The sequence below is a fragment of the Hemicordylus capensis genome, chromosome 14 (assembly GCF_027244095.1).
Source record: "Hemicordylus capensis ecotype Gifberg chromosome 14, rHemCap1.1.pri, whole genome shotgun sequence".
Taxonomy (NCBI): domain Eukaryota; kingdom Metazoa; phylum Chordata; class Lepidosauria; order Squamata; family Cordylidae; genus Hemicordylus; species Hemicordylus capensis.
The window spans coordinates 16,509,295-16,529,655 of NC_069670.1; the positions used below are offsets into that span (position 1 = coordinate 16,509,295).

Below are 20,361 nucleotides of genomic sequence, written 5' to 3' on the forward strand. Positions count from 1 at the left end.
AAACAGAGAAAGAGCAACTGGCCCTATCCGGCCTCGGCACACCATCCCTCCGATGGCTCTTGCTGGCGTCGGTGCTTGTTGTTGTGTTTGAGATTTTGAGCCCTTTGGGGAGAAGGTACCTTCTTTTTATTACTCCTTCTCTTCATAAGTTGCTTTGAAAATCAAGGTATAAATAGTAGTACCTCTAGACAACATTATCATGTCCATGAAGCGTAAAGGCCAGTGATGTCAATGGGTCGTCTTCTCTCAACTTTTCTGGAGTGGAAATATATATATCTTTTGGAATCCTTTTATACGTCTATTTTAGAATCCTTGGTTTGCTAAACGAATGAATGGATTTTTTCTAAAATGAATGGATTTAAAAAAAAATTTAAACAAAGTCGCCTATCAGTTTACACTCCAAGGAGCTGCTCTAGGCTTTGAACTTGATTGCCCTTGGGAGGACCAGCCTCCAGCGCTCCGCTCTAGCCACAAGAGAGAAAAGGGCAGACTGGCCCAGCTCATTCCACAGAGATGAAGTTACTTTGGGGGCAGAATGAACGGGCGGCCACGTCATGCAGCTCAGGAGGAACAGAATGGGGCTGAAGTGGGCGAGGAAGCAGAGGAACTTCCAGAAGCTATACCTGGTTCAGCTTCACTGCAGCGCCTGAGCTTCAAGTCTGCTGCCCCCTGGTGGGCACTGGCCACCCGATCCAGCCTGTCAGCTTCCACTTCTAGCCTCTCGCACTGGAAGCCTTGCAGCCCCTTTCTTTGCCTCCCTGGCAAACCCAAGAGGCACCCCGCTTCCGGCTTTTAAAGGCGCAGGGATGTCCTTAGCATTTAGAGCAAGACTGCTCAACTTCGGCCCTCCAGCTCTTGTTGGGACTACAGCTCCCAAGCTCCCTAGGCAGAGCGGCCCATAGCCAGGGATGACGGGAGTTGTGGTCCAACAACTGCAGGGCCCCGCCCGACAGCAAAGGTGGCCAACCGGAGGCTCTCTGGCCGTTGGACTAGAACTCCCATCATCCCCTGCTGTGACAGCTGGCAAGCTTCAGGCAGGCCACCTTGCTGTAGGGGTTTCCTGAAGGCAGAAGCCTATAGGGAAGAGTGGGTAGGCCAAAGGAAAGCCCAAGTAGCATGTGAAGCCTTACATTGAGATGGGGGGGGGGGAGGTATTGGTTGGTGACTTTGATAGTTGGGCCAGGGGTTTTTCTCTCCCAAGGAGGTCTATTTTTAAAAGGTATCTTCCAGGATAGGAGTTGGACTACAGCTCCCCTCATCCCCACCACAAGGCCGCAGTGACTGGGGGTGATAGGTGTTGTAGTCCAAAACAGCTGGGGACCTCTGTTCTGGGAGAATGGGGGTGGGGGTGCCCCCCCTTCACCCACATTTAGGGATCTGGTCTTGTGGTAGCAAGCATGAATTGCCCCCTTTGCTAAACAGGGCCCACCCTGGTTTACACTGGAATGAGAGACGACACATGTGAGCACTGGAAGACCTTCCCCTTAAGGGAGGGGGCCGCTCTAGGAAGGAAGAGCCCCTGCCTGCTTGCATGCAGAAGGTCCCAAGTTCCCTCCCTGGCAGCATCTCCAAGATCGGGCGGAGAGAGATTCCTGCCCGTAACCCTGGAGCAGCCGCTGCCAGTCTGAGTAGACAATACTGAGCGAGATAGACCAAGGGTCTGACTCAGTATATGGCAGCTATGTTCCGACGTACCTTCCTGCCCATATTACTTGCCAACAGAGAGGCCCAAGTCGGAGGGTCAGGATCCGGCCGCTTCCTGGCTGACAAAACCGGATCAAGAGAGAGAGAGAGAGAGAGAGCAACTCTGACTTTATTTACAAAATAATCCACATCTTAAGCCAGACCTGGGGGGAGAGTGCAGGAGCCTGGTGGTGGAGACCTTCCCAGGTGGGGGTGGAGAGGGGCGGGGCATTAAAAAAACCAAAAACAGGAACCAACAAGACAGAACGACGATGAGGGCGGATGCGAGGCTGTCTCGGGACTGGGACTAGAATTTGAACTCCTTGTACTTCTTGGCCCCGGCCCGGGTGTCCTGCGGCTGCGCTTTCCGCTTCTTTTGCTGGGGGAGGAGGGAAGAGAGGGTGGTCAGAGCACTCCCCAGCTGGGCTGGAGCCCTGGATCCTGTTTTGTACACACAGGGGAACGTTCTCCCACGCCGCCCCAAACCTGCTGTGGTCTCCCCGCTTCCTAGCCACCACACCCTGCTTCCCACCAGCCATGCAAGAGCACCTCCTCTCCCCTAGATCATCACGGGTTGCATCCTGGACACCCTTTGGGTCCTTGGTCCCTCCGCCTGACCTTCCCGCCCTCAGTTCCTGGCTGGAGGCGACTCACTTCTGCCTGCCTGCTTTCCCCAGCCCGCCCCTTCCTTCAGCCACGCCCCCCCACTTCCTGCCAAGGATCCAGAGCTTCTCCTGCGGTCGGACAGCTGCGTGGAGAAGCCGACAGAGAGCCGGGCCCACCAATTCTGGCTAATCCGGACCGTCTCAGGGGAGGGATGCTCAGATCAATTTCTGGCAACGTCCCCCCGCCTTGAGACGGAAAAGAGGGGGATAACGTTGCCGCCCTGACAGCTTTCTCTGTGCCTATCCCTACCCCGCAGCCATGAGGGTAAAACCAAAGTCATTTTTGCCCAGAGGAAAAAGGACCAGGGCAAGCGTCTGGATGAACAAATTCTGACAGGGGAACCAACACACCCCGATGGAGTCGTGCTCAATCGGCGGAGTCATCGTTGGAGGACATCCCTGCCCATTCTCGTTCCCGTTCCCTTTGACGACATCGATACAGATTGACAGCCGTCGCTGTGTTTTTTCAAACTTTTAAACGCTTTTAAAAGACTTTTGCAGATGTGGCCGCTACAGGCCTGGCCGTCAGGAGGAGGAGAAGAGCATGAGAACGCCCTGAAAGCCTTGCAATGCAATCACCTCTTTTGCTCAAAAGCCCAATGAACCTTCATCTCGCCCCGCCCCGCATCGTATCGTATGTAAAAATCGTATCGTATCATATGTAAAAATCGTATCGTATGTAAAAATCGTATCGTATGTAAAAATGGTGCCAACCACCCCAGCCGGACCATTACTGTCTCAACACTGGCTCCCCACCTGCCCCACAGCGGCCACCCTTTGGGGCTGATCCTCCCCAACATGCTCCTGGCTAGGAGTCGGGGCCACATATACCTTTCCGACTCCCAAGCCAGCCTCACCTTCTGCTTGGCGGCGTGTTCGGCCACCATGTCGCTGAAGTCCTCCTTCTCCACCTGGGCCTGCTGCTCCCGCACGTGCTCCTCGTACTTCTGGGTCATGGCCATGGGGTCCAGCTCCAGCTCCTCGGGGGCCAGGGCCACCTCCACCCCCTGGATCTCCGGCACCGGCCCTTTGCGGCTCATCACCTGCAAGCAAATACCGGGAGGGAGGGGGAGTCAAGTGGGGAGACCCAGGGCAGGGATGCTGCAGGGAGAAGGGCTTCACGCACAGACAGTGCTGCCTAGTGGCCTTCGGTTGTCAAATCAGTGGAAGGAGAGCATTGCTGCCCACCCCCACATCATAGGAAGCTGCTGAATACAGAGTCAGACCCATGGTCCACCTAGATCTGCACTGATTGTCTGCACTGACCGGCAGCAGTTCTCCAGGAGTTCGGGAAGGAATTCTTCCTTCCAGAAAAAAATGTTCAGATATTGCTATAATGCCCATCATCCTCAGCTACAACTGGATGGCTTTAAGAGGGGTTTGGATAACTTCCGGGAGGAGAGGTCTATTATCGACGGCTACTAGCCTGTGGGCTACAGGCCACCTCCAGGAGGCCTCCAGGGAAGCAGCAGCAGGAGAGAGGGCATGACCTGTGGGCTTCCCCAACGGCACCTGGTGGGCCACTGTGTGGAACAGGACGCTGGACTAGATGGGCCTCCTTGGGCCGGATCCAGCTGGGCCGTTCTTATGTTCAGGATCGGGACCTACAGCACAATGAACGGTGTCCTCTTGCTACGACGGAGCAACCCAGCTGGGACACGGCCCTGGGACCGACTTCGCCGCCGGCTGGGCCCTACCACCCCACATCTGGCTTCCACCAGGCCTGCTCTGGAGTGCCAGTCAAGCCACTCCTGCTGCTTGGCGCACAAGGCCGAGCCGAACCCCGACCCAACGTACCGTCGTCATGTCGTAGATGTGGGTGGAGCCCATCATGGCCCCGCCCACCGTCGCCGTCCTCTTCTCCGGCAGCACCATGAAAAGCTGGGGCGTCTCGCTGCTGCAGGGGACAAGCGGGGAGAAGGGAAATGCGTCATGGGAGTGGGTGGAGAGACGCGGCCGAGCACCAAGCCGCTGCTCTTGGCCAGCGTTCCCTGTAGCAGGGATTCCCAAGAGTTGGCGGCAAGTATGGCCATCTTTCCTCAGCCAAAGACCCTGCAGTGGGGAATGATGGGAGGTGTAGTCCACAGGGAAGGCTGCTCCAGCCCTGGAGGCTTCCGACATATTAAGCACGCCCTCTGCCGTGGAGCGAGGGGTCTCGGATCGTACGACTCGTCACTAGGGGTCTCGTATCGGATAGCTAGGGGTTTCGGATCGGACGACCCGTCACTGAAGTCTTAACACAGGACAGAGGATGGAGTTTCCCCAGAATATCCTCTGCCTTGTGTACAGTATCTCTGGGGCATCGACGGCTGGAGAGAGACCAGCCCTGGTCAAAGCTGAGTCTTTGCTCCCAGAAGGAGGTCTGTCCGTCCATCAGTTCCCCACAGGAGACTGGGGTTGGGGAGAAGAACAAGGCCGCCACTCACCCGTCCATGGCCTCCTCGATCTTCTTTTTCCGCAACTCGATGAGTTCAGGAGTCTCCATGCCAGCAGGCACCGAGGAGAAGCCACCAGGAGTGATCAGGCCGCTGGTGAAAGAGCAGAAGCAGGGATCAGACTCACAGGCACGGCGGAGGAAGCTGCCCAATACTGAGTCAAGCCCTTCGGTTCATCTAGCTCAGTACCACCTACACTGACTGGCAGCGGCTCTCCGAGGTTTTAGGCAGGAGTCTCTCCCAGCCCTACCTGGAGATGCTGCCAGGGATGGAACCTGGGCCCTTCTGCAAGCAAAGCGGATGCTCAACCGCTGAGTTACAGCCACCCCTCTCCCCGCCCCAGGTGGCATCCGTGGCTCTCCCATCCAGGCACTGACCACACCAAGACCTGCTTAGCTCCAAGCAAGGTGGCTGTATCGCGTGCCTTTAGGCCAGGGCTGCTCAACTTCGGCCCTCCGGCGGCTTTGGGACTACAACTCCCATCATCCCCAGCCACAGCGGCCAATAGTCAGGGATGATGGGTGTTGTAGACCGACATCTGCAGGGGGTGCAAAACTAAGCAGCCCTGACCTAGCCCAATCCTAGCTGTGCCCCCCGGCCCCCGCCCATCCCTACCTGAACCAGGAGACCCCAACCTCAGGGCAGAAGTCAATCTGGCACGAGAAGCGGTCCCTACCTGTCCGCCGGGGTGATGAAACCCGTTTCGTCAGGTTTCTCTTCATCGCTCTCTTCCTCCTCTTCCTCCTCAGAAGACTCCTCGTCCGAGGGCTCCAGTTCCCCCCACGGGGTCCGGTCGATCTCCTCCTCCTCCGTCTTGGTCTGAGGGGACGGAGAGGTGAGCGTGTCTGATGGTGCCCAACGGCACCTCACCAGGGATGCTCTAAACCAGGCTCTCTCAAGCGTGGGTCTCAAATGTTGTGGGACTACAAACCCCATCGCCCCCTGCCGCCACCGCAGGGAGTGATGGGAGTTGTAGTCCAACACCACTTGGCAGACCCACGGCTGAGCTCCCCTGCTTAAAGCAAGTCAACAAGCCATGACCTAGGAGTCTTGCCAGCCCGCCACCAAGACTCCGATACGTACCTGGAATTCAGCCGCGTTGGTGCCGAAGACGTCCCCGTAGAGAGGCTTCCCTGTCTCGTCCACGGGGGGCTTGCCCCAGCCCCCAGCATGGTACCCGAAGGAGCAGCCCTGGAGAAGAGGGTGAAGCAGAAGAGATACTTGCTGGCTTATTCAACAGGATAGGAGGCGCTCGGAAGGAAACCCTTTCCCCCCCGCTCTCTTTGTGCCCAGTGGAATCTGTTCGGAAAAGCAGGCGGGCAGTCCGCAGAACCCAGCTGGCCCTCCTTGCTTTCGGAGGGCCACCTCTCTTCTAGCACGTGGGAGCCAGATCCCCAGAAGTTCATGCTAGAAAGGAGTCTAGATTGTGCCAACGCCGGGCCTGCTCAGGGTGCTCAGAGACATTTACTCTAGGAGGGAGCCACAGCTCAGCGGAAGAGCATCTCCTCTGCAGGCAGAAAGGCCCCGAGTCCAGCCCCCGGCAGCATCTCCAGGCAGGGCTGGGAAGGACTCCCGCCCGAAACCCTGAAGAGCTGCCAGTCAGTGTGGGCAGATTTGGGCAAGACGGAGCAGTGGTCGGACTCCGCAGACAGCGGCTTCCCGCAGCACGATGGACTCACCTCCGGGATAGGGGAGTTCAAGCCCGGAATCTTCAGGTTGGGGTAGGAGGGCGGCGGGCCGTAGCGCTGCATGGCAATCAGCCACGGAGGCGGGACTTTGTGTGCATTCTGGGGGCAGGGAAGAGACAGCGGCCACATCGTGAGCCCCCAAATACTCACGCATTACCGACCGGATCCCCTCCCGGCCCAGTCTCAAACCCGACAAGACCTCACTGCAAGCCCGCCTCCCTTATTCTCACACCCCTGCCTACTGCTACAATCTTCCCCTGCCCCACACCTCCCAGCGTTTGTGACCTGCCCCACACCTACCCCTCCGGCTGCCAAATATCCGGAGATATATTGACACACACGCTTCAACTTATCTCAAGGGTTCCCCCATGTTGGCAGTGCTCCCTGTGACAGGGTTTCTCAGGTGTTGTCGACTACAACTCCCATCATCCCCAACCAAAAAGCTACTGCTGCTGGGGATGATGGGAGTTGTAGTCAACAGCACCTGGGAAATCCCTGTCACGGGGGGCACTGCCGTTCAGGGTGGGCTAAAAATAAAATAAAGCAGGTTGAGAGTTTTTTTAAAAAATCACACTTAACTGACATGCTTTCTAAACAACGTTTTCACACTCCTGCATGTGCTAAAAAAGGGGAATTTGTGGAGGAATCCAGCACTTTGGGGTAGGCCCACAGCCAGCCTAGAAGTTAGGCGGGGGTTGTAAAAAAATGGTTTGTTTGTTATCATCTTAGACTCTCCAATATAGCACTTAAAAAAAAATTTGTTTGCAAAAGCGGGTGGGGGGGAGAGAAAAGGGCAGGGGCCCACCCTAGCCGCCCCCCGCTGTTTTGAGGGGCCTGGAGAATTGCACTCGCATCCCACCCTCCTCCTCCACCTGCAACGTCTCACCTGGTGATGCCACCAAACATCATCTGAGCACAGCTCCGTAAACTAATCGGGCAAGTGTGTCAAACACACCCCACCTCCCCATCTCCGATGCCCGGCAGGTGGCAAGCCAGATGCAAGCAGCACTGGCCGCTGGAGACTTTCCAACTGGGTCGACCTCACATCCAGAACGTGAGGGGGACGGGGGACCTACAATTCCCAGCACTTGGTGCGCCTGGCGTGCAGCCATCTCAATGTGCCAGGCATCAAGGAGGAGGGAGAGAGGGAGGGAGAGAGAGGGGGAGAGGAAGGGAGGGAGAGAGGGAAGAGGAAGAGAGAGGGGGAAGAGAGAGGGAGGGAGAGGGAGAGAGAGGGAGAGAGAGAGGGAGAGGAAGGGAGGAAGAGAGGGGGGGAGAGGGAGAGAGAGGGAGGGAGGGAGGGAGAGAGGGAGAGTGGGAGAGAGGTCCCTCCACTCTACTGCCTCTACCAGAGAAGCAAAATAAATTGGGGGGTGGGGGGAGAGCAGGTAAATGAGAAGATGTTTGGAGTGGGAGTGGGGATTACAAGAAGAACTGGATCTGCTCAGAGATTTCACTGAAGGCCCCAGCAGCTTCTAAACAGGCGTGGAATCTGATTTTGGAGGTTGCTACTGGTCAGTGACTAGTAAGCGATTCATTTCGGAGGCAGTGCAACCTGTTTTCTGAGTTGGGGGGGGGATGTCGTTCTGAGCCCAGCTGTGCGTCTGTGGGGACTGCCCACAACTAGTTTGGCCTCCAGTCCTATGGACAAGAGCCCACCACTCACTGCCCCCCAGGCAGAGGCCCAGACCAGCCTGCCACCGGGCCTCGCATCACCCCACTCACCGGCCCCACGGGCATCCCTAGGGCGATGCGCAGCTCATCCGACAGGTCCCCGGGCTTCTTCTCCTTCAGCCGCGTCTCAAACTCCTTGCCCTGACGGGGAAGCGGAGGGGAGTCAGCCAACGCCAGGCCGGGACCGTGCCCCCTCCCCAACGTCCCTGCAGGCGGGAGAAAGCCCGGCCCCCTGACCTCGTAATACAGGTCCCCGTGGATCGTCAGCTTCGGCTTGGTCTGCCACTTGAAGAAGGCGTCATGCAGCTTCTGGTAGTCAATGTCAATCTTGCCCATCTTGGGGCGAACCTTCTCCCTCATCTTGGACTTCATGGTCTTCTGCTCCTCCTGGAAGGGAAAGGAAGCGAGAAAAACCAGGCCCAGTCTCACGGATCGATTCGGGCCGCCGGGCCGATTCGGGCCGCTCACGATAGGAAGGAACGGTTGCCGGTGACCTCCAGTCACGCCGCTCAGCCCAGCCTAGCATCCTCCTCGGAAGCTGTTCCTGGTGCCTCCCTTGAGTTTCCTTTTGGACTGTGAGCCCCTTTGGGGCAGGGAACCCTCTTCAGGCCCTCTTGGGGCACACAGTTTGGAAACCCCTCCCGGCTAATTGGGACAAGAGCTAGTTTTTAGAGTGGTGACTCTCTCGCATACAGCGGGGGCCAGCCTCTTTCCGAGCGGCTGTTGCTGGCGTCTCCCTTGGATTTCCTTTTAGACTTGGGGGCAGGGAACCCTTTTGTCTTTCCTCTTGTGAGGTAAAACTGTTTCGGGAACCTTCCCCCCTGAAGAGCAGAGTGGACAGGTGCTACATAAATCATAAATGAGCTCCCCACCTCCGGCAAAGGTCCACTTCGTTAAGCGGCCCCCGGCTCACTGGGCCAAGGCGGTCCCAGCCTGCTCAAAATGGCGGCTCTTTTCTACTTAGCCGAGGGAGAGCAACTGCCCCTATTCCGCCCAGCACAGCATCCTTCCTGGTGGCTGTGCCTGGTGACTCCCTTGGGTCTCCTTTTAGACTCTGAGGCAGGCAGCCATTTTGTCTCTCCTTTTGTGAGGTAAACGGGTTGGGGGACTCTCCCCCTTGAAAAGCGAAGGGGCGGTAGGTCAGCCTCATTAAGTGGCCCCTGCTCTCTGGGCCAAGGGGGGCTTTCTCAAAATGCCGGCTCTCCTCTACTTAGCTGAGGGAGAACAACGGTCCTCATTCAGCCCAGCACAGCATCCTCCCAGGTGAACAGAGGAAGGTCCAACCCCTCTTTGTGTAAAAGCTCTGGAGCACAGGAAGCCACCTTATACCAAAACAGACCCTTGACCCATCTAGCTCAGTATTGTCTACACAGGCTGGCAGCGGCTTCTCCAAGGTTGCAGGCAGGAATCTCTCTCAGCCCTATTTTGGAGATGCTGCCAGGGAGGGGACTTGGAACCTTTTTCTGCTCTTCCCAGAGCGGCTCCATCCCCAAAGAAGGGGAATCTCTTGCAGTGCTCACACTTCTAGTCTCCCATTCAGATGCAACCAGGGCAGACCCTGCTTAGCTAAGAGGACCAGTCCTGCTTGCTACCCCAAGGCCAGCTCTCCTCTCCTGGTGGCTGTGGCTGGTGTCTCCCTTGGTTTTCCTTTTAGACTCTGAGGCAGGGCGTCATTTTGCCTTTCCTCTTGTGAGGCACAGCGCCCCACAGTAAGTGGGGTAAAGGAACCGCCGTCCTACCTTTTCCTGCAGGGCCTCTCTCATCTCCTGGATCCCCGTGCGCTTGATGAACTCGGGCAGTTCGAAGGGAGGCTTCTCGATGCCCCTCTTCCCCTGCAGGTATTTGCGTTTGAAGCACCAGTGCCGGGGGACCGGGACCGAGTTGCGGGTGGCCTTCAGATGGACTAGCAGCTTGGGGTCTTGGGCTGTCACGTCGTGCATCTCCACCACGTCAGGCCGGGCCACGAGCTGTGGGGGACACGGGGCAGAGGAAGTAGGCCGGTCCCTCTGATATGGAGCTGCCCCCTTGAACCAATTCCCCACCCCACCCCCATTTCCCAAGCATCCAGTCTTTATATGGTGGCACTCACCCATATAAAGACTGAGGTCTAACAAGCATGATTCAGTTAGGACTTTATAGCCAAGACTCACAAAGGTTTGGCCCTGAGCTCAACGCCAGAAATGGAAGGGTCCTTGAAGGTCTTCTAGTCTGACCCAAGACAGATGGCTATCCAGACCCAGGCAGACTCTTCCACTGTAAAGCAGCGCTTAAGATTTGGGCTCAAAAGAACGTCTGAGCACATACAGAGTACCTTGCCCTCACTTTCAAGTAACCCCACCCAACCCACACACAGCATGATCAGGTGGGAAATCCGGACCACGGGGTGCAGCGTCAGGGCAGGCTTGAGCCCCAGCACTGGTCTGGATCCGGCCCCAGAAGTCACAGGCAAAGCCTTTGGACACCTAGTTTTTAGTTTTTAATTTTTCATTGGGGTACCTTGGAGGTCATTTAGTCCAACCCCCAATCAGAGCAGGAAACGTTTCACTTTATAAACCAACAATCCCACTGAGATACCCTCAAACCAGTGAAGAAAAGAAGTGCTGAGAGAGGGAAAGAGAGAAAGAACCGACAAGAAGGGAGCCCCCAGAGAGCCTACAAGAGGAAGGCAGGCTTCCAATGCCTCTCCACGTGTTAATCAACTGCAACCACCCGCCATAACCAGCAGACACACAACCAATCCGCCGTACCTGCTTGAGCTCAGCCACGGTAAAGCGGTTCATGCGTCGCAGCTTCTTCTTGGACAGTTTGGGGGCTTCGGGCTTCTTCTCCTGAAGAGACCACGATACACTGTCATTCCCGCTCTTTTCCGTTATGTACGTTTCGCTGGGAATGCCTTACGGGACCCCCACCAGCGGTTCTCTGGAACCCACAAGCAGTCCCTCCGGCCTGCCTCCGAAAGCTCCAAGGGGGAGCCGTGAGGGCAATTCCCGCCCACCCCTCCATTGGTATCCAGCCATCCGACACTGGGGAGATTTCGTAATCCTCTATCAAGGGCGGCTGCCACAAGCATACAGGTCTGAAGAAAACAATCCCCCTGGGACACAGAGGGAGGTCAAAGGCTCCTCCCCAGCAAGGGCACACCTGGAGGGACCCACCTGCTCGTCATCGGAGCTGTCATCGCTGTCCTTCAGCTCCTCCTCAAAGCCCTTCTTCTTGGGGGCTGCTGAACTGGCCACTTTGTCCGCCTTCTCGGGCTCCTTCTCCTTGTCCTTCTTCACGTCGTCCGTCAGCTGCCGAGAGGAAAGGGCGCGTCAGGACAGGGGCCCACCCAGACGGCCATGCCTTGAACTCTCAGAGAGAGGGAGACCGGAGACTGCCTCCTACTGAGTCAGGCCCTTGGTCCGTCTAGCTCAGTGCTGCCTGCTCTGACCGGCAGGGGCTCTCCAAGGTTTCGGGCAAGAGTCTTTCCCAAGGCCTAGCTGGCGATGCTGCCAGGGACTGAACCTGGGGCCTTCTGCATGCAAAGCAGGTGCTCTGCCATTGAGCCAGGGCTGTTCAACTTCAGCCCTCCTGCAGAGGTAGGCCTGCAACTCCCACAATCCCTACTGGCCCCTGTGGCTAGGGATTATGGGAGCTGTAGTCCAAAAGCAGCTGGGGAGGGGCAAAGTTGAGTAGGCCTGTACTGAACTATGGCCCCATCCCCGATAACTGCTTCTCTGCATCTCCAGTGCTTGACTAACAAGCAGAAGGTTGAGGGTTCAAATCCCCGCTGGTACTAGATCGGGCAGCAGCGATCTAGGAAGATGCTGAACGGCATCATCTCATACTGCGCGGGAGGAGGCCATGGGAAACCCCTCCAGCATTCTACCGAAAGGAAACCACAGGGCTCTGTGGGTGCCAGGAGTCGAAACCAACTTGACGGCACCCTTTACCTTGACCTGACTCTTCACCACTAGCTTGGTTACCTGACTAAAGGACCAGTTAACACTCTGTTAACTGACCACATTGGCTCAAGCCACGGTTTCCTGAGTTTGGATGCAACAGGGAACTGCAGCTTATTCAAAATGGGAAGTGGACATTTTCAGTCTCCGGCCTTGCACACGGAAGAGGAAGAAGAGGAGGAGGAGGAGGAGGAGGAGGGGTGGTGTGCAAGGTCGAGGATCAGCTCACTGCCTCCGAGAAATATTGCCCCAGGAAGAAAGGTGGGCATCTGGCAGTCCAGATGCATCGCTGTGTCCCTAGGAGGGAGGCAGCAGGGCATTCCAATCGGCAGATCTCGGGTCCCAGCCCACCTTGAACGCCTCAAAGATCCTCTTGAAGAAAATGAAGTTGGGGTCATAGATCTCCGGCTCCTCCGTGACGTACTCGATCTCCACCGGGCCATCAGCCCCCGACTCCTCCCCTCGCCCCTCGCCGTCCTGGGAAGCCGGGCCCTCCTTCAGGGCCAGGCTTTGCTTCTTCTTCTTCTTCCGGTTCCGCCGCTTGCGGTTTTTCTGTGGGGGGGACAAGGGGACATCAGCTTGCTCTCTGGTGGGGCAGCCCCACTGCCCCAAATGCTCCAGAGTCCCCTCACCTCCTTCTTGGACAGAGCCAGTGCGTCGTCTTCAGCGTCTGAAATGCCCAGACCAGCCGACATCCTCAGCTCGGTCTCCATGTCGTCATCTACCGGAAAAGAGAGATGTGTGAAGGGCTCAGCAGGGACACAGGGAGCTGCCTTGTACGGAGTCAGACCCTCGGTCCATCCCGCTCAGGATAGTCTGCACGAATTGGCAGCAGCTCTCTAAGGTTCAGGCAGGAGTCTCTCCCAGCCCTACTCGGAGATGGTGCCAGGGATCAAACCAGGGGACCTTCTGCGTGCAAGGCAGAGCTACAGCCCCATCCCCTTCTAATAAGCTGTCTTATACTGAGTCAGACCACTGATCCACCGAGGTCAGTACTGTCTGCACTAACTGGCAGCCGCTCTCTACGTTTTCAGGCCTGCCCAGAGATTACTTGTTACGGTTGAGAAATGGTTGCTGCCACTGGCATGTGGGCTTAACAAAACAAAACAAAAGACCAGGATCCCAATCTCACATTTGCAGCACGGCCACGGAACCCACACCACCGGGCCAGGAGCCGGGTACCTGTCATGCTGGGCACAGCCGTGAGCTCTTCCTGGCGGATCTCCTTCAGCTGGAGGATCTTCTCCAGGGCCTGGGGAATCTTGGGGCCCACCCCGGAGTCATCCACCTGGACAACAAAGCAAGCCTGAAGAGACAGAATGGGCCTCATCCTGCCCCAGGGGGGGGAAGGCAAAAGTGGTGTTGGATATTGACAGTGAAAGCTTAAGTCTGTACAAAGGACATCAACCTGTTTTTGCCCAGACAGGTATATTTTGGCCAGGAAGCAGAAGGAAAGCATAAGCCAGTAGGGAGTGAGGGCAAAACGCATCCAGGGCAGAGGAGGCTGGGAAAGCCACACGGGGCTCTTTCTGCCACCGTGACAACATATCCCACCCAGTGTCTCCTGTAACAGGCATTCCCGGATCTTGTTGACTACAACTCCCATCATCCCCAGCCAAAGGCCACTGCAGCTGGGGATGATGGGAGTTGTAGTCAACATCTGGGAGTCCCTGTGGCGAGGAACACTGCTCCCACCACTATCGGTGGTGATCCCAGACCGACTCTCTCAACAACCCGGAACACGCCACACGGACAGCCCTGCCTGAGTCCAGCTCCTTGAACCAGCTCTCTTGCTGCCCAGAGGTCTTTCCCCATCACCCCACCCTAGGCCAAGAGTGCCGGCTCCATCCCCTCCCCACAACCAGCTGGATCGTGCCACCACCATGTTGAGTCTCCCACCCTCACGTAACCATCCTCACCTCACGACTGTCCTCTCCAGGAGGGGGTGGGGGTCCGCGGGGCCTTGGACCCAGAGGTCCGAGAGGCGAACCCATAGGAGGAGGCCCTAGAAACAAGATGGCAAATTAATCTGCAGCAACAGTAAGCCACAGCCAACCCGCCACATCAGAAGAAATTACCGTATCGACCTGAACCCCAGACTAGTTTTTCCCCAAGTTATTTTATGTTAGACGTATGAGGGTCCTCTTAAATCCAGAGTCCTATCCCATTTGGATAAATACAGGTACCACCTATATTAAGCCTCTATTTTTCAAAGGGGCCGTCTTAAGTCCAGAGCAGTCTTCTATTCAGGTAAATATGGGATTTACATCGAACTTGTATCAATATGCTGCCCTTGGCATGTAGACCAAGGGACGGACTCCATGCCCCTGGCCGCCCAACACGACTGGTCTGCTTCATCCAACCGTCCAGATTTCTCCCTCTAAGCCTTACCTCTTGGGATCCCCGGAGGTCTTGGCCCCAGGTCAGGAGCAGACCTGGGTACTGAGGGGGGCAGCTTGGACATCTCTTGATGGCGCTCCTGTTCCATCAGGACAGCAGCCTGGGAGGGAAGAGAAGACACGGGTTAGGACTACTCATCGATATATCTCAGGATGGTCCACTCAACAGGTCCAGAGTGCTCCCTGTAACTGGGACTCCTGGATGCTGTGGACTTCAACTCCCATAATCCCCAGCCAAAGGCCAGTGCAGCAGGGGATGCTGGGAGTCGTCGCCAACGCCACCTGGGAATCCCCGTGACAGGGACCACCAGCCCAACGCAGTGGGGACTGACCACACACACAACCCAACATAGAGGCAAGGAGAAGGGTGCATTGCAGGCAAGAGAGGAAGTTGCTGGGGCAACAGGGAAGACAAAATACTGGGGCAAGGCCGCATTTGGGAGATCCAAGGATGACACATCTCCGGCCCAGTGTTCCCTGTAAGCGGGAATCCCAGATGTTGTTGACTACAGCTCCCAGAATCCCTAGCTGCAGTGGGCTCTGGCTGAGGATGCTGGGAGTTGTCGTCAAGAACAGCTGGGATTTTCTGTTAAGAGGGAACACTGCTCCGGTTAACCAAGAGCGGAGCAGTCGGCAGTATGAGGCTACGGGCTAGACACATGACCCACAGCGCCCCCTAGTGCGGGGATTTTCCTCACACCACCGCTGCACAAAATCAGCACATGCAAACGAGGTAAGCCGTTACCTGCTTGACTCTCTCCTCCTGCTGGATCAACATGGCGGCTTGCTGCTGGGCCAGCTTCAGCCGCTCCTCCTCGGGCAACGTGGAAGGATCCACCGCCTGCATGCGAAGAGGCGGCCCGAGGCCGGGCGGTGGCGGAGGGGGCCCCACGCCCATGGGAAAGTTGAGGGCCATGCCAGGGGGGGGAGGGGGCGGCGGCTGCATGGGCGGCATCCCCATCGGAGGGGGCGGCAGAGGGATCCCGGAGAGCTGCAAAAGAGAGAAGGCCGCGGCAGCTGTCGGAGGTGCACAGGAACACAGAAAGCTGCCTCCTACAGAGTCAGACCCTTGGTCCAGCTAGCTTAGCGCGCGCCACTCGGACTGGCAGCCGCTCTCCAGGGGTATTGACAGGGGTCTCTCCAACGTGACCTAGGCAAGCTGCCGGGGAGTGAACCGAGGACCATCCACATGCTCTCCCACTGGGCTAGGGACCCATCCCCACCCTTGGACCCTTTCCAGCCCGGCTACCAGAGAATCTTCTCTTTGCAGCTGCCGTGGCCTGGACCGGGGACCTTCTAAAGGCGAAGCCTGGACCCTCCCAAGCACACCCCACCCTTCCAGCGAGCTCAAGGGCGGCCAATGGGACCAGCTCTTGCTGGCAGCCACCTCCCGTTCTTTTGTGTGGGGGCGCCTGCCGGCCACGCCCCCGAGTGTGACATCATATGCAGGGGGCGTGGCCACCGCTTCATTTAAGCGTGGCTTGGGTGCCTTCCTCCTTGGCTCAGAGGCAGAGAAAGCCGCGCCCAGACAGGCTTGAAGAAAGCATCGCCGGGGAGGGAAGGGATCACGCGGCCCCTCTTGCCGACCGGGGCTACGGGTGGAGAGCGAGCGGGCTGGCAGCCCCTGGAGGTGCTGGGGGGTGGTGGCAGCCGGAGGACGGTCACCCCCTGCTCCACTGCGGCCAGGCACCTGCCCCCTCCCTGGAGAAACCACTCACCTGTCCCGGCATGGGGGGAGGGGCAGGCTTGTCCCCATCATCTCCTCGCAGGACCGGCCTGTTGAGCACTCTTCCGGTCTGCAAGAGAGAGCCCCACAATGGTTGCCGTCTGCTTCTCCCAGCTGGAGCACCCGCTCGCCTCTGCAGCGGGCAGTTCCCGAGGCAGCCCAGTCAAGAACCGGGCCGGGCAAGCGGCCTCTCTGGCTCCTGATGGTCAGCCGTCTAACCCAGCTCTCCGACCCAGCATTTTAACAGGGCGAGAGGAAACGCCGTCCTCCCTGCTCATCTCTCACACATGACCTCTGCCCCCGCCCGCTATGTGTTGTTCGCTCACACACAATCAAAAATTGAGAGCACACAGAGCTCCCAAAGCTGGGCAGGATCCTTGGCATTTTTCTATTTCTAGGTCAGTTCTAGGGGCTGTGCAGATACTGCTGCAGAGGGTTAAGCAAATTGCATGCATGACCGGAACCCGGAACGACCCTGGTTCCTCTTTTCAGTTGCCCAGCTGTCTGTAGTCTCCAACACCACCCATTTAGAAGAAAAAGAAATAGAAAAAATCACAAAATACAAAGATCTGCAAGTTGAAACTGAAAGGCTGTGGCAGAAGACCAAAATAATCCCAGTGGTAATTGGCGCCCTAGGTGCAATTCCAAAACAACTTGAAGAGCACCTCAGCACCATAGGGGCCACAGAAATCACCATTATTATTATTATTATTATTTTACATTTATATCCCGCTTTTCCTCCAAGGAGCCCAGAGCGGTGTATTACTACTACTACTACTACTACTACTACTACTACATACTTGTTTCTCCTCACAACCACCCTGTGAAGTAGGTTAGGCTGAGAGAGAAGTGACTGGCCCAGAGTCACCCAGCTAGTCTCATGGCTGAATGGGGATTTGAACGCGGGTCTCCCCCAGTCCTCGTCCGGCACTCTAACCACGCTGGCTTCTTTAAAGACCAACCTTTTGCCATTTCCCCAGGCAGGAAAAGACTAGGAGGCAAACTCAGAGGTGCAGGGAGGACTGATCCAGCCCTGACGCACCGAAATGCTCCTCAACACAGACTTAAGCCCAGAACGACTCTCCACACATCCTTTTGCTAACACTCAGCGACAGTACTGTCTTCGCTCCCAACGCTCGCTATTTCTTGCAAAGCTGGGCTGACTGCGCAATGTTAGGCCGACAGGATCCATCTCCACACTAAGAAGACCAAGAAACCTCATCCCTAAGTGTTGTGGGAATCCAAGACAGGAGCTCATTTGATGACAGAAGCCATTACTGTCCTAGAGGAGGGCACGTCACATTTTTAGCCACAAAAAGACCCAAGGACTTACCTGAAGGGTGTACGTTTGCAGCCGTTCGACCAGCTCCTCGCGGCTACCTGGAAGGGTAAGAAAGAAATAATACTGAGCTAGATGGACCAAGGGTTTGACTCACAAGATTTATGGCAGCTTCCTATGTCGCTAACCCCCGACTACTGAATGGTATTCCCTTTGCTGTGCAGACACCAACGGTCCCTTTTCAGTCTCTGGATCTCTCCTCCCCAAGTTCACAAACACACACACTTTTTTTTTTTAAGTCTTTCTCCTCCTGAGAGCCTGGAGCTAACACTGAATTAAGGCTTCCTTTTCCAAAGCTATTAATAGGGGCCGATAAGGTCACAGCCTATGTGACGTGCCATGCACTGAATACAGTAACAACCACCCCTGCTAACTGGGCCAATGGGCATCTTTGAAAGTGGCGATTCTCTTGTATTTGGAGGGGTGGGATCAGGGAGTAACTGCCCTGATCCAAGCCCAGCACAGCACCCCTGTCAGTGGCTATTGCTGGTGTCTCCCTTATGTTTCTAGTTAGACTGTGGGCCGCTTTGACACAGGGAACCATCTTTTGCTTTTCTGATGTCCGACACTGCAGACCACCCACCATTTGTTTTAAAGCAGCATTCAAAAATCACCTATCATTTGTTCTCATTTTTATTTACAGTCATTTCCATTCAGCATCATTTATTTTAAAGTTTTTTAAACAGAGCATTTAGGAAGGCACCGATTCACATACATCAGGGGGTCCCAACTTGTGGTACTCCAGATGTCGCTGAACTACAGCTCCCATCAGTTGTCATTTAGCCACATCTGGAGACTGGGACTCTCTGACATACATGATTAACAACAATAAGTATGTGAGTTAATCAGGGAGCTTGACATCAGTTATTATCAGCATCAAGCTCCCTAATAGGTTTCTCCCGAGACATCTGACTGGCCATTCTTTGGTGGCTGCCCACCTTGATCCTATGGGGGCATACAAGCATGGGGCTTAACCCCTGCTCACTTGGCAGAGAGGCACCTTTTAACGTGGTGATTCTCTTTACTGAGCAGTGGGAGAGTAACCGGCCCTATCCACCCCCAGCACAGTACCTCCAGTGACTGTTGCTGGTGTCTATCTTATGTTTCTTTTAGATTGTGAGCCCTTTGGGGACAGGGATCCATCTTATTTATTTATTATTTCTCTGTGTAAACTGCCCTGAGCCATTTTTGGAAGGGCGGTATAGAAATCAAATAAACAAACAATAATGATGAAATCAAATAAACAATATACAACCACAAACATACCAAGTATTGTGGTTATTAAGCCAGCGCCCCACCACCACCACCCCGATTTTGTTGTGGGAAGATCAGCGTTCCCTCTTTATTGAGCAGGGGGAGAGTAACTATCCACCCTGTCCCTATCCACCCCCAGCACAGTACTTCCAGTGACAGTTGCTGGTGTCTGTCTGATGTTTCTTTTGAGAATGTGCGCCCTTTGGGGACAGAGAGCCATCTTACTTGTTTGTTATTTCTCTGTGTAAACCGCCCTGAGCCATTCTGGGAAGGGCAGTATAGAAATCGAATTAACAACAACAACAACAGGGACTCCCAGATGTTGTTGACTATGACTCCCAGAATCCCCGGGCAAAGGCCATTGCAACTAGGGATGCTGGCAGCCATGGTGAACAACATCTGGATCCCTGTTAAGAGGGACCAGTGGGCATGACCCCAAGCCCACTGCACTATATAACCGGGTTGGCAACTTTGGCTCTCCGGCTGTTGCTGAACTACAACTCCCATCACCCCCAGCTGTGGCTGAGGAGGATGGGAGTTGTAGTTCAGCAACAGCCAGAGAGCCAAGGCAGCCTGCCCCGCTATATCATGTTCGCCTTCCTTCCCCCCACACCTGCTCACCCAGAGGATTTCCCCCCCTCCTCCACCCCAAAGTCCTCCAAGGAGGGTTTCCCACTCTCGGAAGCGATCCCTGGACATTCCCCGCACACGTGTTTTCACAATACCAAGCCGCGCTAGAGAGCCACCCGGAGATGAACACCGACTCCTGGGGAAGCCAGGCCAGTTCTGGAGGGTGGGCGAGCCGACCCCCAGAGCCCCTTCCCAGTCTTGATCCACCCACCCTCCAGGCCGCCCCTTCCCGCGGCTCCCTCTCCCCGGGCAGCGCAGCCCGCCTTCACCTACCCTGTGTGGGCGCTCCGATCTCGACCAGCTTGGCCTGCACCTCGTTGGGGGACCAGGCCGCGTATCCAGGCAACGGGAGCTCCCCGGCTTTGGGGGGCTCAGAGTGCGCCTCGGACGCCATCTCGACTTCCCCCACCGCGACGTGCGCGCGCCTGCCTGAACCCGCTCGGCCACCGTCAGCGCGGCGGCGGCGGCGCCTCTCGCCCAATCAGCGCGGGCACATGACGACAGCCCCCTGCGCGGCCCAACGAGGAGAGCCGGCGCAGTTCGCTGAGCCTTCTGGGAGGTGTCGTTTCGAAGGCAGTAGCGGTGGGCTCGCCCTGGCTGCCTGTTGGCGGACTACAGCTCCCATAAGCCCTGGCTACCGGCCGTAGTGGTCGGGGATGAAGGGAGCTGTAGTCCAACAAAAACTAGAGCGCCAAGGGTGATGGTGATAATAAATAAGAAACAACTTTAAAAAAAATAAATTAATATAATTATCTTAGAGAGAAATAAGATGTTTCTTGTTTGTTTCTGTGTAAACTGCTTTGAGAACGTTTGCTGAACATCGGTATAGAAAAATCCGTAGTGGTTTAAGCCACTCATTTTTTTAATTAATTGTCTTGTTGTTAATTGATTATCATCATCATTTCTTCAGATTTAAGCATCCTACCC

General features: G+C 56.1%; 1 protein-coding gene across 1 annotated transcript; it reads right to left on the reverse strand.

Moving 5' to 3' along the window:
* Window positions 1-1,795: 1,795 nt before the first annotated feature.
* Window positions 1,796-19,892, reverse strand: SF3B2 (splicing factor 3b subunit 2). The gene is made up of 21 exons (XM_053278566.1): window positions 19,704-19,892; window positions 17,545-17,587; window positions 16,204-16,281; window positions 15,231-15,476; window positions 14,478-14,586; window positions 14,006-14,091; window positions 13,269-13,374; window positions 12,719-12,807; window positions 12,438-12,638; window positions 11,301-11,435; window positions 10,893-10,973; window positions 9,885-10,112; window positions 8,383-8,532; window positions 8,197-8,286; window positions 6,463-6,570; window positions 5,867-5,974; window positions 5,460-5,602; window positions 4,775-4,876; window positions 4,146-4,245; window positions 3,206-3,391; window positions 1,796-2,062 (listed from the first exon to the last, which is right to left on the reverse strand). The coding sequence occupies exons 1-21, from the start codon at window positions 19,826-19,828 to the stop codon at window positions 1,991-1,993; spliced, it is 2,586 nt and encodes an 861-aa protein (XP_053134541.1). The 5' UTR covers window positions 19,829-19,892; the 3' UTR covers window positions 1,796-1,990.
* Window positions 19,893-20,361: the final 469 nt, after the last annotated feature.

Bases quoted from the DNA above. Each gene is read 5' to 3' on its own strand.
- SF3B2 (XM_053278566.1), bottom strand. From the start codon at position 19,828: ATGGCGTCCGAGGCGCACTCTGAGCCCCCCAAAGCCGGGGAGCTCCCG. The intron at 13,375-14,005 runs GTGAGGATGGTT...TTTGTTGTCCAG, and splicing joins CTGGAGAGGACAGTCGTGAG to GTGGATGACTCCGGGGTGGG. The intron at 2,063-3,205 runs GTGAGGCTGGCT...CTCCTCCCCCAG, and splicing joins AACACGCCGCCAAGCAGAAG to CAAAAGAAGCGGAAAGCGCA.